A 21,300-nucleotide genomic window follows, 5' to 3' on the forward strand; every position below is an offset into this window, starting at 1 on the left:
TATATATATATATTTAAAAGTTTATACATATATATAAATATATATTTAAAAGTTTATATATATGTATAAATATATATTTACATTGAAATTAACGATATTTCAAAAATAAACTTTTAAATATACATATATATATAATCTGCTGAGAGAAACAGGTGAGATTTATATTAGAAATTATATTGGATGCAATACATAGTATTGATTTAAAAAGTTAAACAAAAAATAAAGACTCTTGCGCCACCACTGAGAATCGAAACCAAAACCTTCAGCTTAAGACTTATTTTTGCTTTTGCTGTGAATAACTGGGCAATGAAGACATATTTACTCTACAAGGCTAAAAATTAAAATATGAATCAATAGCGTTGTGTGTTCGTAATGGCGACATTTGACCTTCACCTGGCAAAATTCATTTTTTTTAATTTTCACACTTTTGCACCAAACATAAAGTTTCGCATGGATTCAAATACCTTATATATGAAGTTTCATGTCTGTAGACCAAAACCTCTATGGAAACAATTTCGTGTTTACTATAAACTTTTTACGCAAATATTATGCAAGTATAAATCATGTAGAATACCTGCATGAATATAATTACACGTAATAGTTAACTAAAGATGATCATCCCATAAGAAAACCGGAGAAACTAATAGGGAATTCATTAAAAGGAATGCTTAAAAGAATATGCAAATTAGCTAGTGAATGAAATTCCACGCCCCATACATAACAAAATTGTATTTTCTTTTTAAATAAATAGAGAAAGGGAGTTTAATATGAATATCAATACACACGCTTGGAAAACAAATTTATAGGAGCATATATATATATATATATATATATATATATATATATATATATATATATATATATATATATATATATGTATGGTATAATCTGCTGAGAGAAAATAATAAATGATTGTGTTTATCCGTAAACAACATTTTCGGTTTATCCGTCACCAACGGTGTCACGTTAAAGGTTGAGCGGCAACATTGACTGATTGGGGGGAAAGACCCCACGTTACCCTCCCCCCTGCACTATTTATTGCGGTGAACGGGTGTAAATAATGCGAATCCATATATAAGAGAATGAATATTTACACCTCGAAGACAGTAATCTGACCTAGGGATCACGAGTGTGACCCCGAAGGTCTGATAAACAGCTCGCAACCTTTCCAGGTGCGATTGTGTGCGAATTCTAAAAGGGGACCAATCTAGGCATGAAGAAGTGGCGCTGTCGTGGATGATTGGTTGGGAGAAACACTGCACGTTACCCTGCTCTGCACTATTTAATCATGTGCAGAGCCGAAAATGTTATTCAGTCAGTAAATGATTCAGTTGAGAGTGATCGCACCGTATTAATAATGCCGCACAACAAGCAAGAAAGAAAAAGTGAAAGGCCTAAACATTAATTGTTGACTATATGAGCTCAATATTTGTGAACTGTAAGAGTATTTTGCATATATATATATATTTGTTTGAAAATTAATTAGTAGACTAGAAGAATCTGAGTTTGTTTTCTTTCCTCTGTGCATTAAGTGCCTTCCTGTCAGCGAGACGACGGCATATCAACCCTGTTGCAAAAGAAACTAATAAGCACCGGCCGTGAACGAAAGACTGACCACCTCAACCAACGGGTTCTAATGCATGAAAAAGGTCACATCTGATCATTGTCGATCAAAATAGTGACTCGAGCGTGATCAGAGGTCACCCTTTAGGTGCTGCGACCAGGATAGCAGCACACTTTGGTTCCGTGACCGAAGATGGACTCTCACGTGAACATGGGTCCCTTAGGAAGGGATCCCCTCACACTGATGCTGATGATGATTCTTTCAGGCATTTACAATAGGAACCGTGAAAATTTACAAGACCATTTTATGGAACGAACTGGATTTGAACTCTGCACAACCAGATTGTCGGTCCATGTCGTTAACCACTTAGCCACTGTCACTTTTCTGCTGCTGTTGTTAATGCTGATGACGCTAATGATCACACTAATGCTTCTAATGGCGAGGATGATGATAGTGATGCATATGCTGCTGCTGGTGATAGTGATGATGGTGGTGATGATGATAATGATGGTGATACTAATGCTGATTTTCATGCTGATGATAATAATGTTGATGATGACGGTGATGAATTGATGGTGTTGATGATTATGGTGCTGTTGTTGCTGCTGATGCTGATGATGTGATGATGATGCAGCTGTTAATGATGGTCATGATGATGCGGCTGTTAATAGTGGTCCTGATGAGAGTAATGATGATGATGATGAGGAGGAGGAGGAGGAGGAGGAGGAGGAGGAGGATAGTAAGGCTCTTGCTGTGTCTATGATCGCGTTCGTGATGATGCTGCTTGTGGTTATAATGATTATGATGACGGTGATGATGACCATTACACCGTTGCTAGTGCCGATGGTCATGATGACGATGACGATGATGATGATGATGATGATGATGATGATGATGATGATGATGATGTCAACGATATAATTTTGTGGTTGAGACAAATGACGTTGGACAAGCAACAAGTAATGCCATCCGGGGCCAAACGTAATTTGTGTACGACATCCGATCCACTTGAAAGCTGACACGTGTACTTCCGTTCGTGATCAGTTTCAAATCAGCAAACGAACAAACGTCAAGGTGGGAGGGATGTTCTTCTCGACAAGTGGCCAACACACTCCGAGATACGCATCCGCATGTGATAAGGAAGCCATGTAAGAAAACCTCGCAATTGCAGGAGCACGTGCAAAACATGGTAAATTAATAGCATCATGTCACCTCGCATTAAATCACCTTTTTTTAACCAAAAAAAAAAAAAAAACCTACATATACTTGTAAATCAACCGGTTTTGTAGACATATTTGGTAAACAAGATATTCTATTTTAATCATAGACGTTTCCCTGTGTAATTGCCACTTATTAAACTACTAGCCGGACTTTCACTGTTGGAATTAATCTAATATATAAATGGCTCTATGTCTGTCTGTCTGTTTGTCTGTCTCCATATTTTAAAACTCTATCTCTCCGAAACTAAAAGCCGCAGAGTGGCGCTAGGGGCCTCAAATGATCGATTTTTTACGGGTCGTTTTTGTACATTCATCTTAGTTTATTTTTAATTTCTAATCGGTTTATATGCATGTCACGTTGGTGCAGTAGTAACGTCACCAGCTTTGGATGCTTCGGTTTCGATTCTAGCTGATGGCACCTAAATATTTTTTTACTTTTGAAATCACGACACTATAATAATAATATATATGAAATCTGGACGAATTAAAATATCATATTTAAGCGTATTTAATACAATAATATTTGTTGATTTAAACTTTTAGTAAAAGCAAAATCTAAAGATTCCCCCCCCCCACATGAGTGTGTCTTTACGTTTAACATGTGTTTTTACACTAATCGGGTTAAAATAACCATTGTATAGTTAAATATTTAGAGATTTTACAAAGAATCAAATTCAATAATTGTATCGATCAGGAAAAATATTGGAATCGACCCATCACTAATATATATATATATATATATATATATATATATATATATATATATATATATATATATATATATAAGTGAATTTCGTTTACAAACAAATGGCTACACATAAGCATACATGTTTCAGCGAAAACCCAGTAAGTAAGGGTTTTCGCTGAAACATGTATGCTTATGGTAGCCATTTGTTTGTAAACTAAATTCACTTATTTTGGCCCTGTCTAAACATTGAGCACTCTTTTGGTAGACACACTTATATATTTTGTTTTGAACAAACAAATAATTACTACCAATACAATATATATATATATATATATATATATATATATATATATATATATATATATATATATATATATATATATATATATATACAGAGGAGAGATCTATCTTGGGTTGAGCTTATTGGGAAGTGATATACACACTGCCATTAGCGTATTAAGGGATATTCTTTGTGCAAACAAATCGAGCTTAGGCATTTCGACAATGTCAAAACATCATTAATTCACTATCCGGGCACAACAGTAGCCGTATAGTGTAATGATGAAATGTCTTGACTGTCGCTTGGGCGGTCGGGTTTCGATCCTGGCTTGAGGTAGTTGCCGCTTTAGCCGCACTGATGCATATATATATATATAATTATTATTTACTATAATAATTATTAAATGCCTACATTAGCAAGCAACATATCGACACGACTACCGTCAACCACGAGAAATATCGTTGAAATTTGAACATTTATTTTTAAATGTCTTAACGTCTGTCAGAGTGATCTAATGATTATAGTATTAGGATCTTCGCATGCGAGTTAAAGTGACCGACTTCATTTCAACTGTAAATTGCTCAACGATAAGAAATGTGTTTCTTAAAGAGACTGACATATTTATTTACTATAATCTATATATCGATAAAAGTGAAAATGCCTGTGTGGGTGTGTCTGTGTCCATCTCCCTATCAAATAACTCTGTCAATTTTCAGTCTTGAGACTCGAGATTTGACATAAGGGGTATTGAGATGTCATATGATTTTTTCTTTTTTTTTTTTTTTGCTTATGAAACTCTTTTTAAGTTTTTAATTAATTTCAAATACTTTGGACTATACAAAACAATCTGGTCTCACGTGGTGTACATGTCGTTTTCAGAGCGGTATTAAGATTTGACAAAATGTTTTTAATTCGTTTTCGGCCAGAAATTTGGCTGTCAAGGGGTTAAAGTTTGACGATTTGTAGCTTTGAGAACTCTACCAAACTCCGCCAATTTTGGGTCTAAACACTTGAAATTTTAAATGTAGGTTACTTGGACATGGATCAAACTTTTTAATTAGATTTGGGGCAAAAAAAAATACATGTTAATGGGGTCAAAATTGGGGTCAAAATTTTGAAAAAATATTACCTCTGCGGTTTTTACCAAATTACTACGCCAATTTCTGGTCTAAACATTTGTAATTTTACATAAAGTCTATTCAGGAATAGGGAAAGCTTTTTAATCGGTTTGGGTCGAAATTTGAGCTTCCAAGGAGACAAAATTCAAAATTTTTTGATCTTTGCTGTCTCTAGCAAACTACTCATCCAATTTTGAGTTTAAACATTTGAAATTTATATACAACAGGTATTCATGAATTCAAATGCTTAATCATCATAACAATGCGATTTGTTATCCTCTCTGATCCATTCGAGCAGAATAAAAAGTAGGAGGCATTACTTTTATAACGTCCATCCTGTATATTGTTTTTAGGTAATTTATAAAGATTGCCGCCATTGTAAAAAAAAAAACTGTTTAGGCATTCAAAATAGTTTTATGTGGTTGTTTTCATCAATATTATTGATTCATATTTTTATTAATTATTATTAATTATGGATGATTTTCGCTTACAATTCGAGTTTCGTTGTAAGATGAACATCACATCAGGTCAAATTCGGTTTCCATATTGTTTTACTCTGGCTTCTTTAACATAACATTAACACTTGTCAAGCATGCGTTTCTCAGTTTTAGATGCATAATACTAACCGGATTTTTAATGGAATTAATTCCTCATTTATTAATATACTAGCAGATGTACGCGGCGTTGCCCGGTTATTATCGTAACGTTACTTTCCTTTAAAAAATGTCGTATAAAAAAACGGACAAAAACTGAGACATGTACATGCGAGTATTATGTTTTTTAAAACAGTTCACTTCTTCTAATAGCTGAAATGGACACCAAAACCTAAAGACAGTAAGTAAAATACGATAACTATGAGGCCAACTTGCCACAGTCTTTAAAAAGTGTTTTCAAACCTACTTATTCTTAATATAAGAAATCTGTCATGTGAACGATTCGTGCCTGCGCAATCGTAAAACAGCTGACAAACAGATAAAAATCCGATAACCCCAAGTACCAATTTTTCAATTTGATCCCTTAGCCACTTTTTTCGAGTGAAAACCGATTAAAATGTTTTCAACGTGTCTGAATACCCTATATATCTAATTTCAAGTCTGTAGATCAAATGTTCATTGAGTATATAGGTTGAGATTTGTCGTCACACACACGTTCTCACTTTTTTTTAGATATAATTTATAAAACTCACTATGTTTGTATGCATGCCTGTTTATATCCATTTTTTACAAAGTGCATCTCCCCCGAGATGCAAGATCGCATGACGGCGCGAGTCAGATGAAATAATTGCATTTTGTTTTCTTTTACCAGGTAAGAATAGCTGCTAAGGGTCCAAATTGAAAAAAAAAGAACAACTTAGAACGCGTAAGTTGAGTAAACCTGTTATTTGTATGCATGCGCATGTATATATATTCAGAATGTGAAAGATTGGATATAATAAATTCCACAACCAAACAACGTCGCAGCCCACAAGAGCCATGACAGTCAACGAACCGGAAGTCAAAGACACGAGTTCCGCCATCATTTGGGCTCATCAGTTAGACACATCCGAACTCAGGATTCGAAACCCGAGCCTCTTTCATGCGAGGTAAGCACTCTACCAACTGAGCAAACGCCTTCACACAATAAATTCTATTAACCAACACAGATCAAGCAAACCGCGAGGAAATCCGACTGTGAAACGAACCTACTTCGTCTCGACAAGGGACGCGGTCATACAATCAGCTAATAACCCCAAGCTGATGTCTCACAAGTAGGAGTTTTATCTCGAAAGGACGATGCCATCCAGCAATGCTAACCTAGCGAGTAACTTATGATAGGATTTTCAGAATTTGAGAGATTGCATATAATAAATTCCACAGCCAAACAACGTCCTATATATATATATATATATATATATATATATATATATATATATATATATATATATATATATATATATATACATTTTGTAGTCATTTACATACAGTAATGTTTCGTTTTCATTTTTTTTTTTTTTGTCTAAACATTTGAAATTTTACACAAATGGTATTCAGGCATGCGGCAAGCTTTTTAATCAGATTTTAGGCAAAAATTTGGCTGCCAATAGGTCACAGTTTATGTAGGTTACCTGGACATGAGTCAAACTTTTTAATATATATATATATATATATATATATATATATATATATATATATTTATATAAGGTAAAATTAAAAGCCAAGAACAATGCGAGATTGTTTTTTTATATAGAGTAAAATTAAATGAAAACAAAAGAAATAACTGATTTATTTTAACGTTCTCCTAACGTCATTTTTTGTTCTATATTTCGCGGTATCACGTGGCAAACTCTGTAGCTGCTTTTCCAATTTTGAACACTCTTCCGCTGTCTTCTCTTGAAAAAGGACTAATAGGTCTGAAATATATTGAGATTTATAACACCATTGAATACAACAGAAAAAAAAATTTACTGTTGTTTAGAGTTAAAATTTGTGTGAAAAAGAAAAAACAAACAACAAAAAAAGAAATTTATTTCTTTTGTTTTCATTTATTTTTACTCTATATAAAAAAAATCTCGCATTGTTCTTGGCTTTTAATTTTACCTTATAATTTTCTTCAACAATGCTTCAAGCAAACTACAATCTACTTATATATATATATATATTTATTTATATTTATATAGATTTATATTTATATATATATAAATGTATAAAAAAGAATACGAAAAGCTTATAATTTTTCTTTATTCTGTTTTCAATTGGTGACGTGCAGAAATACAAAATAATATTATGAAAAAAAAAATTAGCAACTTTTTTTACAAGTATATAATTTTCGACCTATTCTTCAGTCTTCACCAGTGTAATGACAGTGATGAGCATACACGGGGAAAAAGAGAAAAGAAGAGGAAGCAGGAGGAGGTATAGCCACGTCAGTCTTAAATACATATACTTATAAGTAGGCACATACACACATGCACACCGTACATAGGCACATATAACGGAAAAATTAAAAATCAAACAGTAAATAAACATGAAGAAACGCGCCCTTAACTGTCGAATATTTTGAATTCCAACCATAGAGATTTATTCCAAGAGAAAAAAAGAATCCAAAGTGTATATGACGTTATGAGGAGAGACGTTATGAATTCATTTGTAAATCAACGGCTATTTTATATATATATATATATATATATATATATATATATAAACATTTGATAAAAGAACATAACTGTCCTCCCCCCGATCTTAGAAACATTGAAATATTGAAAACATAAAAATTATAATACATAAGAATAATATTTAAAACATTAAAATTCTTGAAGTGTCATATATTAGAACTCTTCAATCCACTATAAATGATAATGCATTTGAAAAAAGCAGTAACCTTCTAAAATTCCTTGCGTAGTTCGTATTGGACGGACTTTGCTAACGGCGTTCACGAACCTGCTGATTTAAATACTCAAATTTTTAATCGATTTATACTTTTAATCGATTTTTCATCGACTCTATGTATTTTAACTTATCGCCGTTTATCGTATATTTTAGTTTTCACTTTTAATTCTCATTTTCGCCCCTTCGCATTTTTACTTCAACACCTGACGATGATGCGTGGACGAATCGAAAGCGCTCGTAACAGCAACAATTATGGAACGTTTATTAATATTTTTGATTTTGATACAAAAAAGTTATACGGAAAAACGAAAAATTGAAAAAAAAAAAAAGAATCATAAAGCAAAGTGTCTCTTCTGCATTTAATATTTGCTTGAATATATATATATATATATATATATATATATATATATAAAGCTGAACGCGCGCGTGTGTGTGTGTGGGTGTGTGTGTGTGTGTGTGTGTGTGTGTGTGTGTGTGTGTGGTCACGAATAGGCTTCTATATAGTTGACTATTATAGAAAACTGATCACATATAATGATAGAAGATGTATCGAGACACAGGAATGGGTATGTTTGATCTGGCAGAACGGTGATTCATTAAAATTGGGGGGGGGGTCTGCATTCGCGCTTAGTCCCCAAAGTATGGAAATAAACAATTTAAAAATTAAATAAAAAAAACGTGTACAAGTGTTTTTGATATAGATGTACATAAGAATACCTTGATAAGTATGTTTTAACTTAAATAGGGATGGTATAATAAAATTATGGGGTCTGCGTTAGCGCCTGGTCTTCATTGAATGGAAATAGGCACAAACTTTAATAAAGACTTTTCATATCTATCTGCGTAAGTATACTTTGATAATTATGTTTCAGTTTGAAGAAACATGGTATAATAAAATTATGGGGTCTGTGTTCGCGTCTGGCCTTCATAGAATGAAAATAGGTACACACTTTAATAAAGACTTTTCATATCTATCTGCGTAAGTATACTTTGATAATTATTTTTCAGTTTGAAGAAATATGTTATAATAAAATAATGGGGTGTTCGTTCGCACCTGACCTCCATAGAATGGAAATATGTCACAAAGTTTAACAAGTTTTTTTATTTAGATCCACAGAATAGTGTAATAAGTGTTTCAGTGTTAACAAGTATATATATATAAAGCTGAATGTGTGTGTGTGTGTATGTGTGTGTGTGTGTGTGTGTGTGTGTGTGTGTGTGTGTGTGTGTGTGTGTGTGTGTGGTCAGGAATAGGCTCTTATATGGTGGACTATTTAAAAAAAACTGATTACTTATAATGATAGAAAATGTATCGAGACACATGAATGGGTATGTTTGATCTAGCAGAACGGTGGTTCATTAAAATTGTGGGGTCTGCATTCGCGCTTGGTCCACAAATATGAAAATAAAAAAAAATTAAAAATTAAAAAAAAAACGTTTACAAGTGTTTTTCATATAGATGTACATAATAATACTTTGATAAGTATGTTTTAACTTAAATAGGGATGATATAATAAAATTGTGGTGACTGCGTTCGCGCCTGGCCTCCATAGAATGAAATAGGCACAATTTTTTTATAAAGACTTTTCATATCTATCTGCGTAAGTATACTTTGATAATTATGTTTCAGTTTGAAGAAATATGGTATAATATAATTATGGGGTGTTTTTTGCCTTGTTTCCCTTTAACATACTTTGATATATAATTAAAACACGTAAATAATTTCTGCATTCTCAATGACGCTTTGCCATTTCATAAAATTTCAATTATTTTCAACCGGAAGTGAAGTGAACCGGAAGTGAAGTCTATACAATGCCTTCTTTCTTTTCCAAATGGCCATAAAATGTGTATCATTATATTGCAATGCTCAGCGAATAATTTGGACAGAACAAAAGCAAAAGAAAATAATAGAATACTTACAAATGATTGAGTGATTTCAAATTGGCGAAGGACATGTTTCCGACCGCACGGATCTCGTTGTGATGAAGAAACCTTATTGAAAAAAAAATAAATGAATAAAAATATTATAGGCTTCTTGAAATATATTTGTAAACAGATATATAAAGATAAAGAAAAACAAATGATATGACATTCGCTATATTACCCTGCCAATACTCATTATTTGTATGATAAATATAACACTTTCCTCAATAAGTCTTGACCATAATTTATCAAGCAGTATTAAAGCTAAATTCAACGGCCAGATAGTTCATAAGAGTAGTGGTTGATGAGGAGAAGTACAAACCTCGCAGTATATGTATTAATATCGCGAGTTTTGTTTTTTGTTTTTTACACAGTTGTCAGCACTTATCAAGGCCCGGAAGCCACTCAGGGATAAGGGTTATTGCAAGTACATTACGTTATTGTGGAGATTTGATGAAGTGTTTACTTAAGGGGGCAGTTCATTAGGAATTTGTTAACGTTGGACTTGAACACATCCAAGTTGTAGTCAGGTGGGAAGCAGGCAGACGGAACAGAGTTCCACAGGCGTGCAGTTCTAAGAAAGAAGCTTTGTTCATGGAATCTACGTTTTGATTTAGGCACAGATAAAGAGTGGGGGAAATTTTTTCACAGTGGATTCAGCTAGACGGGTGTTTTTCGTGAAAGATTGGCGAGGGGGGACCAGAGATTGGAGTTCAGACGAGCACCTGCCATGGAAATAACGATAAAACAGGGATAGGCTCGCAACGTCTCTTCTGTGGGAGAAAGGTTGCAGGGTAGAGAAAAGGGCATCCCCACTAAGCCACGAAGTCGATTTTGTACTCTGTCAAGGCAGGATAGGCTGTTTTTAGCAGCTCCTGCCCAGATATGGCAGCAGTATTCCATCCTTGGATGTACTTGGCTTTTATATAGATAGAGAATTGCATCAGTAGTGAGATATCTTCTTGAGCGGTAGAAGGATCCCACCATCTTTCCAGCGACCTTGGCAACAGACTTGATGTACGTGTTCAATTTCAGATCAGGAGTAAAGGTCAAACCCAGAAGCTTGTCAAAACACGGGGCCTCTCCCAGATGAGAGCCATCCATCCCAATTGATGTCAGCTGGGGATCAGAGCGTTGATGAGTTTGTCTCTGCTTTATCGTTATTTTCATGGCAAGTGCTCGGCTGAGCTCCAATCTATGATCCCCCCTCGCAAAACTTTCACAAGAACTACCCGTCTAGCAGAAATCACTATCAATAATTTCCCCCACTCTTTATCCGTACCTAAACCTAAACGTAGATTTCATCTGCAAAGCTTCTTTATTAGAACTACACCCTATGGAATTGTCTTCCGTTTTCCTGCTTTCCAGCTGATTACAATATGGTTGTCTTCAAGTCTAACGTAAACAAGTTTTTGATGAGCCGTTCCATATAACTTAACAAATTCACCAAATTTCCATTACTACGTATTACTATATTGTCCAATTTCTACTGTACACTCTTTAACCCTTATCCTCTAGTGGCATTAAGGCCTTGATAAGTGGTGATGCCCATGTAAAAAAAGTATTAGCGCTGGAGTCCCTTAAGGGTCCATCCTGGGCCCAACTCTCTTCCTGGTCTTCCAAATAATATCACAAGCTCATTCGTTGACATATATATATATATACATATATATATATATATATATATATATATATATATATATATATATATATATATATATTTCAAAATGTGAGAGATTATATAATAACTTCCACAGCCAAACAACGTTGCAGCCCACAAGAGCAATGACAGTCAACGAACCGGAAGTCCAAACTCGAGTTCAGCCCGGCTTTGCTCGGCTCCTATGTACTCTTCATAACTTTATGTGCATATATATATATATATATATATATATATATATATATATATATACTACCATCTATGACAACACATCAAAGACCGTAAATGACCAACTTCTCTCTGACTCTCTCTCTCTCTCTTCTGATCTTGAGCACGTGGTTCAATGAGGAAAGCGGTGGCTGGCTACTTTTAATGCATCTAAAACTAAGCTCCTATCCTTACATCATAACCGCTCTGATCCTCATCTGGCATCACTTGAAACGAATGGCTCTCGTCTTGGAGAAGCTCCATGTTTTTACAAGCTTCTGGACTTGACATTTACTCCTGATCTGAAATGGAGCACATACATCAAATCCGTTGCCAAGATCGCTGGAAAAATGGTAGAATCCATCTACCGCTCCAGTAGATAGCTCACTTCTGATGCAATTCTCTACCAATATAAAAGTCAGGTACGGCCAATGATGGAATATTGTTGCCACATCTGGGCAGGAGCTACTAAAAGCAGCTTATCCTGCCTTGGTAAAGTTCAAAATAGACTTTGTAGCTTTTCTCTTTCCTGCGACCTCTTTCTCACAAAAGAAACGTTGCGAGCCTGCATCTGCTTTATCGTTATTTTCATGGCAAATGCTCATCTGAGCTCCAATCTATGGGCTCCCCTCGCAAAACTTTTACGAGAAACACCCGTCTAGCTGAAAACACTATTAATAATTTCCCCTATTCTTTATCTGTGCCTAAACCTAAACGTAGATTCCATTAACAAAGTTTCTTTCTTAAAACTGCACACCTGTGGAACTATCTTCAGTTTGCCTGCTTTCCAGCTGATTACAATATGGTTGTCTTCAAGTCCAATGTAAACAAGTTCTTGATGAGCCGTTCTTCTTAAATAATCCAATTTACCAAATTCACACTTCTAACGATTACTATATTGTTCCTTTGACCACTGTACACTCTTTAACCCTTATCCTCGAGTAGCCACTGGATCTTGATAAATGGTGACCTTATGTAAAAGACTATTAGCTGTATTACTGTCATAATTATACTTATGCTCATTAGTTTCGAATATTAGTTATGTTTTTTAAACATTATATTAAGTATTGTTTATTTTCTTGGTTTTTTTTTTATATTAGTATTACTTTTATCGCTAGTTTTCCATTATTATTATCATGAGAATTTCTATCAATTATAATTTGTATTATGTTTTGTCAGCGTTACTATTATCTTTTATTGGTGCCCCGACAAAGAGAGGGTAGACCTGTAAATTCACCCTTGTCCATTCGTCCGTTCGTCTGTTCGTCCGTTCGTCTGTCCGCACTTTTCTCAATAACTACGCCTTTGAAGTTTTTTAACTTTTGCACAAACATTAAACATGATATGAATAAAAAAAAGTAACCGATCGGATTTTCTGGGAAAACTCTGGTTTCCCCCTTATGGGTCCCTTTCGGGTTAAAATGGCTAAAATTAACACTTTTGTTCTTAATAAAAAAAAATTGATGTCTTGGATTTTTATAAAACTTACTGAAAAGTTGTAACTAACTGATTTCTATATAATTTTGTTTGTCTATATTTCGCGATAACTTTTGGATGCGTCTCAGGGGCTATTTTAGGGCTAATAAAAACACTCCATTTTGGGGACTAATTTACTATATTTGTCCAAAATTTTCTGTGTATGTCTATTTAGCAGTTTTGCAAGGTGCTGAATTCAAATTTGAATATGTTAAAGCCTTGGGAACTTTTGGGGTAAATAAGGGGGTAGGGCAAATGATGGACTTTTTTTTTTTTTTTTTTGCACGATGCAGAACACAAATTTACATATGTTAAGGCCTAAAACTGCACCGTTTGTTCATTTTCACCAGGATTTGACGTCCCCTGGGAGCTTTGGGGGTCAAATGGGGGGAGGCAAATGCTGAACTTAGTCATTTTTGCTATTCCTCGTTCATTGTGCACTCACTTGTTTTCATTATTATTACTTTTTATTTATACTATTATCAATCAGTATTATAAGTTTTGTTATTATTAAGCTTTGCTAACGTCATACAGTATTATGCGAACATAACTGTCATGTAATCATATTCTTGATTAATTCTAGTTTGTATATTTAAATTTCGTAACTTACTCGTAATTCTCGGGAAACGTCGGGACACTGGTCGGCTAGTATATATATATATATATATATATATATATATATATATATATATATATATATATATATATATATACGAAAATAGGGGGCCCCCACAATTTCATAAACACCGGAAGAAGAATTTATCAAAACACGATGAGATGAATCACACTGCGGGATGCCGTTCATAACAGGACGAGAACATGTTCAGATACGTATTAATCTTGTATTTCTTTCAATAAGTCTGATTAGATGCCAACCTCGAAAAATTTTAAACAATATAAATTTTAAACAATATAAATTTTAAACAATATAAATTTTAAACAATATAAATTTTAAACAATATAAATTTTAAACAATATAAATTTTAAACAATATAAATTTTAAACAATATAAAGTTTAAACAATATAATTTTTAAACAATATAAATTTTAAACAATATAAATTTTAAACAATATAAATTTTAAACAATATAAATTTTAAACAATATAAATTTTAAACAATATAAAGTTTAAACAATATAAATTTTAAACAATATAAATTTTAAACAATATAAATTTTAAACAATATAAATTTTAAACAATATAAATTTTAAACAATATAAATTTTAAACAATATAAATTTTAAACAATATGAATTTTAAACAATATAAATTTTAAACAATATAAATTTTAAACAATATAAATTTTAAACAATATAAAGTTTAAACAATATAAATTTTAAACAATATAAATTTTAAACAATATAAATTTTAAACAATATAAATTTTAAACAATATAAATTTTAAAAAATATAAAGTTTAAACAATATAAATTTTAAACAATATAAATTTTAAACAATATAAATTTTAAACAATATAAATTTTAAACAATATAAATTTTAAACAATATAAATTTTAAACAATATAAATTTTAAACAATATAAATTTTAAACAATATAAAGTTTCAAATTGATGTCGAAACAATTGTAAAATCCGAAAAATGAAAATATGATCTTTTTCCTTGTTGTTTTAGTTTTTACAAGTATATATATATATATATATATATATATATATATATATATAGAGAGAGAGAGAGAGAGAGATAGATAGATAGATAGATAGCTAAAGAGAGAGATAGAGAGAGAGAGTATATATTGCGTATTGAGCTTTTTTAATCGGTTGGGATTAAATTATCAATCTACAAATACTAGTATTTTTATTAGATTAAAGTTTACCATTGCCTATATCAAGTAAACACTAGATCCTTTTGATTTCATTACTATATATATATATATATATATATATATATATATATAGAGAGAGAGAGAGAGAGAGATAGAGAGAGAGAGACAGACAGAGAGATAGAGACAGACAGACAGACAGACAGACAGAAATAAAAAGGAACAAACCGAGTTATGTGTTCATCAGAGTTTCGTCTTTATTTCGAGACTTCCTCTAAATAAATAAAGACGAAACGTTTATGAACACATAACTGTTCGTTATATATATATATATATATATATATATATATATATATATATATATATATATATATATATATATATATGACCGAAAAGGATGGAGATCAAGGTGTTTTGAAGGTCTACAGAGGTTTCAATCTGAAAGCTTAAGGCAACTGAAAGAAAACAGAGTAAGAGCAAAACGACTAGCAGCCGTACCAATATCTGCAGCGTTAAATCCACATTCGTGTTTCTATTTGTGGCCTTGTCTGCAAGTCCCTTGCTGGACTAAAAAGTCATCAGAGGCAAAAGCATAAATGAGTTTTAGAAATATGGGTTGTCCGAACCTCATACGTCGAAATCGACGGGAGAGTCCATCATATATATATATATATATATATATATATATATATATATATATATATATATATATATATATATATATAGCCTCACTTTTTCTATCGTTCATCTCCAGCTCTGTTTTACTTTATTTTCTATTTCCCTTTTACCTCTCTATTTCACCTACTCCGTCTTTCCTTCTTTCTCCCTTTCTCTTCCTCCCCTAGATCCAAAATACGTATTAACAAGCAAATAATGAAACACGAATTCATCGCCTGGAGCAAAACGTATTCGCTCGCATGCGTTGTATGCTGTGTTTATAAACTCTTAATAATTACTGTCCTTCGATATTGCAACGTCTCGTAAAGAAAGCGAACGTATTTCTGCTATGTTTCGTTATTCCAAATGTTATTTTATATTTTAATGCATGCCTTTTGTACGCTCATCTGTGATTTCGTTTGTTTTTTTTTTCTTGGGCACAATAGAGAATACTGTTATCTTAAATGACATACATGTAATTTGAATGTAATAATGAATTGTTGTCCTATAATTACCCTTTTTTATTATTGTACCAGATTGGGGTCCTACGATAGCGAGAATCTAGTAGGTTAGCTAAATGGATATGTGAATGACACAGCTAAGCTTGAGGTATTTTAGAATAAGATCGTCTGGAACCAAATCGTAAATATTTTACAGAAAGGAATATAACAATAGACCGATAACAGCTCGATTAATCGAAACCGTCAAAGATGATGCAATTGGCAATGGCTTAGAGAGAAACCGGTAAAAATTTACAGAAGAAAGCCACAGTAGGTTAACGATTGAACGACGCAGAGCAGTATTTGATTTAATTACAGAGTTGTTCACTTGGCGAGAACATAGGTTCTTGTACGCACGGGGAGTATTTAGTTCTCTCACATTAGTGTTTCATGCTTACGCAATCATTAGTGCAGGAGTAATGATCAACGTTGGTCGAACTATTTGAACTCCGCAACGAAGCCACTTTAGCCGCTTTAGCAAGGACAATACTCTATGGCCACCGTTGAGTGTCAAGAAATGAAGGGATCATTAATAAGCTTAACGTTTAATACAGACGATTATACAAAGACCAGATAACAGGAAGCACTATGTAGAAATTTTTCAACTTAGTTTCGGCGATATAACGTCCTTTTCAGGAAAATAATCAGTTTGTGTTTTTTCTCTTCTTGTTGTGGCATGATGTTACCAGTAAAGTTTCAAAGTTCTAGTCAGGAGGAAATCGCATGGATCATGTGAAATCAATTAGTTTTTTCCCCTCGAATTAACACTTGATGGTGTTATATCGTCGAAACTTTAAACAAATAAATGTCTGTTTTTTTTAATCTAACTTGGACTCTTCAAATTTCAATTCACATTTAAACAAAACTTACATCGATGAGAAAAATTAAGGTAAATTAACTAATTCATTTCGCCCTCCAACACAAACTGATCATATTCCTAGTGATTGCGTTATATCATCGAAACTATATGGATAGGTCCTTACAGCACATGTTTCACGAACGTTTTCGATTCGTTGTCGTATCATCAGCAAACGAAATAAGGAAATGAATAAAAACAAAATCTACGGCGCTAGAAAGATACTAACGCTCGAAACTATCCTATACCTCTATAAGGGCACCATTCGCCCATGTATGGAGTATTGTTGTCATATTTGGGCTGGTACATCTGCCACTAGTCTCTCTCTCCTAGAAAAGGTTCAAAAGAGAGTCGCCAATCTGATAGGTCCTGAACAGTCATCGAAACTTCAGCCTTTGTCCAATCGACGAAATGTTGCATCCCTCTGCTTGTTCTACAAGTACTTTAACGGTGAATGATCTGACGAACTGCCAGCACTTGAGCCCCCTCGACGTAAATACTCCTGACAAACCCGACAAGCAGCTAAATCCCACCACTTCACCGTAGAGATACCTAGATGTAAGAGAGCCTTCTACTCCAGTAGTTTCTTCCCCAGAACAGCTAGACTTTAAAATTCCCTTCCGGGTTCCTGTTTCCCCAACTTTACTGATATGCAGAAGTTCAAGTGTAACGTGAACCGATATCTTGCTGCCCAACTCCCTACACAGTACCCTGATGCCTATGTCCCTGATAGTAGCCCCCTACAACAAAATGGCAATGTGCCTTGTTTGGGGTGAAAATGTAATAAAAAAAATAAATCTAGAAAATAGAAGAGAATTTTAAAGAGAGGCGATTTAGGAACTGAAGACATTTAGTTCTCTCTCACTGCCAAGACAGTGACACCAGGGTTGGAAAGGAGGAGGGGCACTCTTACCTTCAAAAAGTGCCTGGGCAGCCCCGTCGGCATTCCCCATTTAGGGACGAAATCATTACAGGAATGCTCTAATCTCTGTTGATTTTAAGGGCCGAGAAAACGAGGAGAAACTGGCATTGCGACTACGATCACCACGGTGTCAGTGGATTCGAAATAAAGCTACACCTGAATCTGTAAAAGGTATGAATGTGTATTGTTTTAATTACGTATACGTTTTGTAGACTGGTGTTAGTAGACCGTTTTGAAAGAATTGCCTCATATTCATGAGTTTATTGTATGCGCCATACACCCACCCACGCACCTGCGTACACACAACATACATTGATACGCAGTATGTTGCAATAGACGTTTACTTAATATTGCAATGGCAATGAAGTATGTACTTAATACACGCGTGTAAAAACATGCCTTGGTGTCTGTGTATACGCAGTATGTAACATTATGATATAATTATGATATATCGGACGTTTTAGCCCGTTCAAACCGTACACAAATTAAAACCCGTTGACTTAGAAAGAGTGCTTTATTGATACCTGAATATGGTTAAACGTGTGCTCACTTTTGCATTAAATATTAATCCCTGCAATGGGACCTGTGGAAATTCCACAGGGGACTGATTTATATGTAATATATTAATGTTGGCATACCGTAGATACTCACCGTAAATGGAGACGCTCTGATATTATTGTACCTTATTTACAATGCCTCCCCACGGGACAGAGTTAGACACCAGGGTCGTTTTTTTTTAACGTGGAGAAAAGGTACAAAAATTAAAATTATCTCAGTCGTGAAGGATTTCTCCTCCACTGAAAGAGAACGAGAAATGGAAGTGCCACATCTGAAGAACAGATACTACATTTTGATCTTGGCCAAAAGTGTAGCTATTTTGTTAAAACTGCAAAAGTATTTATCCAAGCTAGCAGGGACGCCCGGCGTAGCCAGGACATAAAATACGGTTAAATATTATATTTTAATTCTCACAGATTTCGTATATATTATTATGGAGTTAATGTTCTATCGAGTTTTATATATTATAAGGTTGCGACTTCAGGAATAAAAAAAATATATCTATATGACTTGGGTTCATCAGCTTGAATCGAAACCGAATCCCAAACTTATGATATATATATATATATATATATATATATATATATATATATATATATATATATACACGAGCAAACAGTTAATAAAACATATTAAAAAACACTTTAAAATGAGTTAAAAACATATTTAATCTGAAAAGGAAACACTAGATAAGTGGATAGTCCTTAATCCGCGAAGTTTCGAAGACATACTCTCCTTCTCATCAGAGGGTAGGAATTAGCAAAATGCGGGATCGGATTTTGCATGCAGAAGTATTTGATGAAACAACAAGTAAGTCAAAGATCTTACTTGAAAACAAAAAAGTGAAGCAGAGGGAATATGGTGAAGAAAAAGGTGATTACTCATGAATGAATAGACTGGTGATGCAATATATATATATATATATATATATATATATATATATATATATATATATATATATATATACTCGGGGTTTTTTATTCGAAAGTAATGGACTAGTGAATTCAACGAGGTTGTTAGATAGTGCTCAATAAAAACAGCTGATAATACTTTTTTATTGATAAATAAACATGCTCACATCCCGCTGCTACAAACAGCCACTTATTTCAATCAAACAACAGATATCATCAGGCAGCGACTTGACTATTCAAATGTTCAATGAATAATGGATTTTTATTTTAGGTAGGAACTCTTTAAAAGTTGGAGTTTAAGGTTTTTTAACTCCAACTTTTAAAGAGTTCCTACCTAAAATAAAAATCCATTATTCATTGAACATTTGAATAGTCAAGTCGCTGCTTGATGATATCTGTTGTTTGATTGAAACAAGTGGCTGTTTGTAGCAGCGAGATGTGAGCATGTTTATATAACAATAAACAAGTATATATATATATATATATATATATATATCACTTTAGTTCCTTCAGTAATAATCGAAACCAAAACCAAAACTAATGAAGAATTCTTGGTAAAATTATTTATTACAAGAAATGGAAGTAAATAAAATTAAGCGAATCAGATGTAACTGTGACACACAAAATAACACACACGCTATTGTATTAATAGATTAACTTATATTAATCTCAACCTGTGCATTGAACGAATATTATAATTCTTAGTTCTCTGCACCTTATCATAGTAACAGCCATGCGAAATTTTAGACAGATTGACACAGTAGTTTCCGAGAAAAATAGATCTCAAATACTAAATTACTAATCCACATTAATCGCAAAATGTGCATCGAACGGATAACATAATACTTACTTTGCTGCACTTTATTACATTTAATGTCTATACAAAATTTCAGCTAGATCAGTTCAGTAGTTTATAAGAAAAGGTGGAACGGACAGACAGTCAGAAAGAGTAAGAGCAATATAATATGGATATCTATTATATTGTATGACTAAAATCATCTTGCTTGGGCGTTGAAACCGTGTATCCGATTCCGTTTGATGATGCGCATGCTTAAAGAAATAAAAACAACGCCATCAAAGTTTTTTAATAGGCAATTTTTTTTCCGCGTTTAAAATATGCAAACAAAAAGAAAACTGTAAATATCCTTTGCTTTTTTGCCAGCATTTTACGAATTTTATTTGTATTTTTCATTGCGAGTTGGAATCGTTTTCAAACAAAAGCAAAGCAAATGTTTACGATTTCAAGTCTTTTATATATTCTGTACTTGACAGTTTAAAAACAATAAAATGACTCAAATTAATTGAAACTTTGTTAATAAAAAGAAAATACTGGACTGTCAGCACACAATAACATCTAACTTGTTTTTATAAATATTTTTTAAAAAATTCGTTTACGTTACAAATTAAAAAAAAATGAGAAAGATTAGAAATTGAGTGGTAAAATACTCTCGATCCGTATATCACATAAAAAGGAACCAAATTCTTCTAATCACCGTTAGGTTACTATGCAGACAATATGCACACGATAATATCGATATTTCAGAAGTTAAGAGTTTTAAATAAGCAGTATATATATATATATATATATATATATATATATATATATATATATATATAT

The 21,300-nt window shown here is 33.0% G+C and overlaps 1 protein-coding gene across 1 annotated transcript in view; it reads right to left on the minus strand.

The window, feature by feature from the left end:
- LOC145266330 (uncharacterized) overlaps window positions 1–21,300 on the minus strand; it is a 766,230-nt gene that overhangs the window by 217,926 nt on the left and 527,004 nt on the right. Inside the window, exon 8 of the mRNA XM_080121918.1 lies at window positions 10,156–10,227. Coding sequence (XP_079978044.1) covers window positions 10,156–10,227 — 72 coding nt within the window. The remainder of the gene's footprint in view (window positions 1–10,155; window positions 10,228–21,300) is intronic.

The sequence above is a fragment of the Euprymna scolopes genome, chromosome 41, assembly GCF_053919585.1.
Source record: "Euprymna scolopes isolate OS-2025 chromosome 41, ASM5391958v1, whole genome shotgun sequence".
NCBI classification, from domain to species: Eukaryota; Metazoa; Mollusca; class Cephalopoda; order Sepiida; family Sepiolidae; genus Euprymna; species Euprymna scolopes.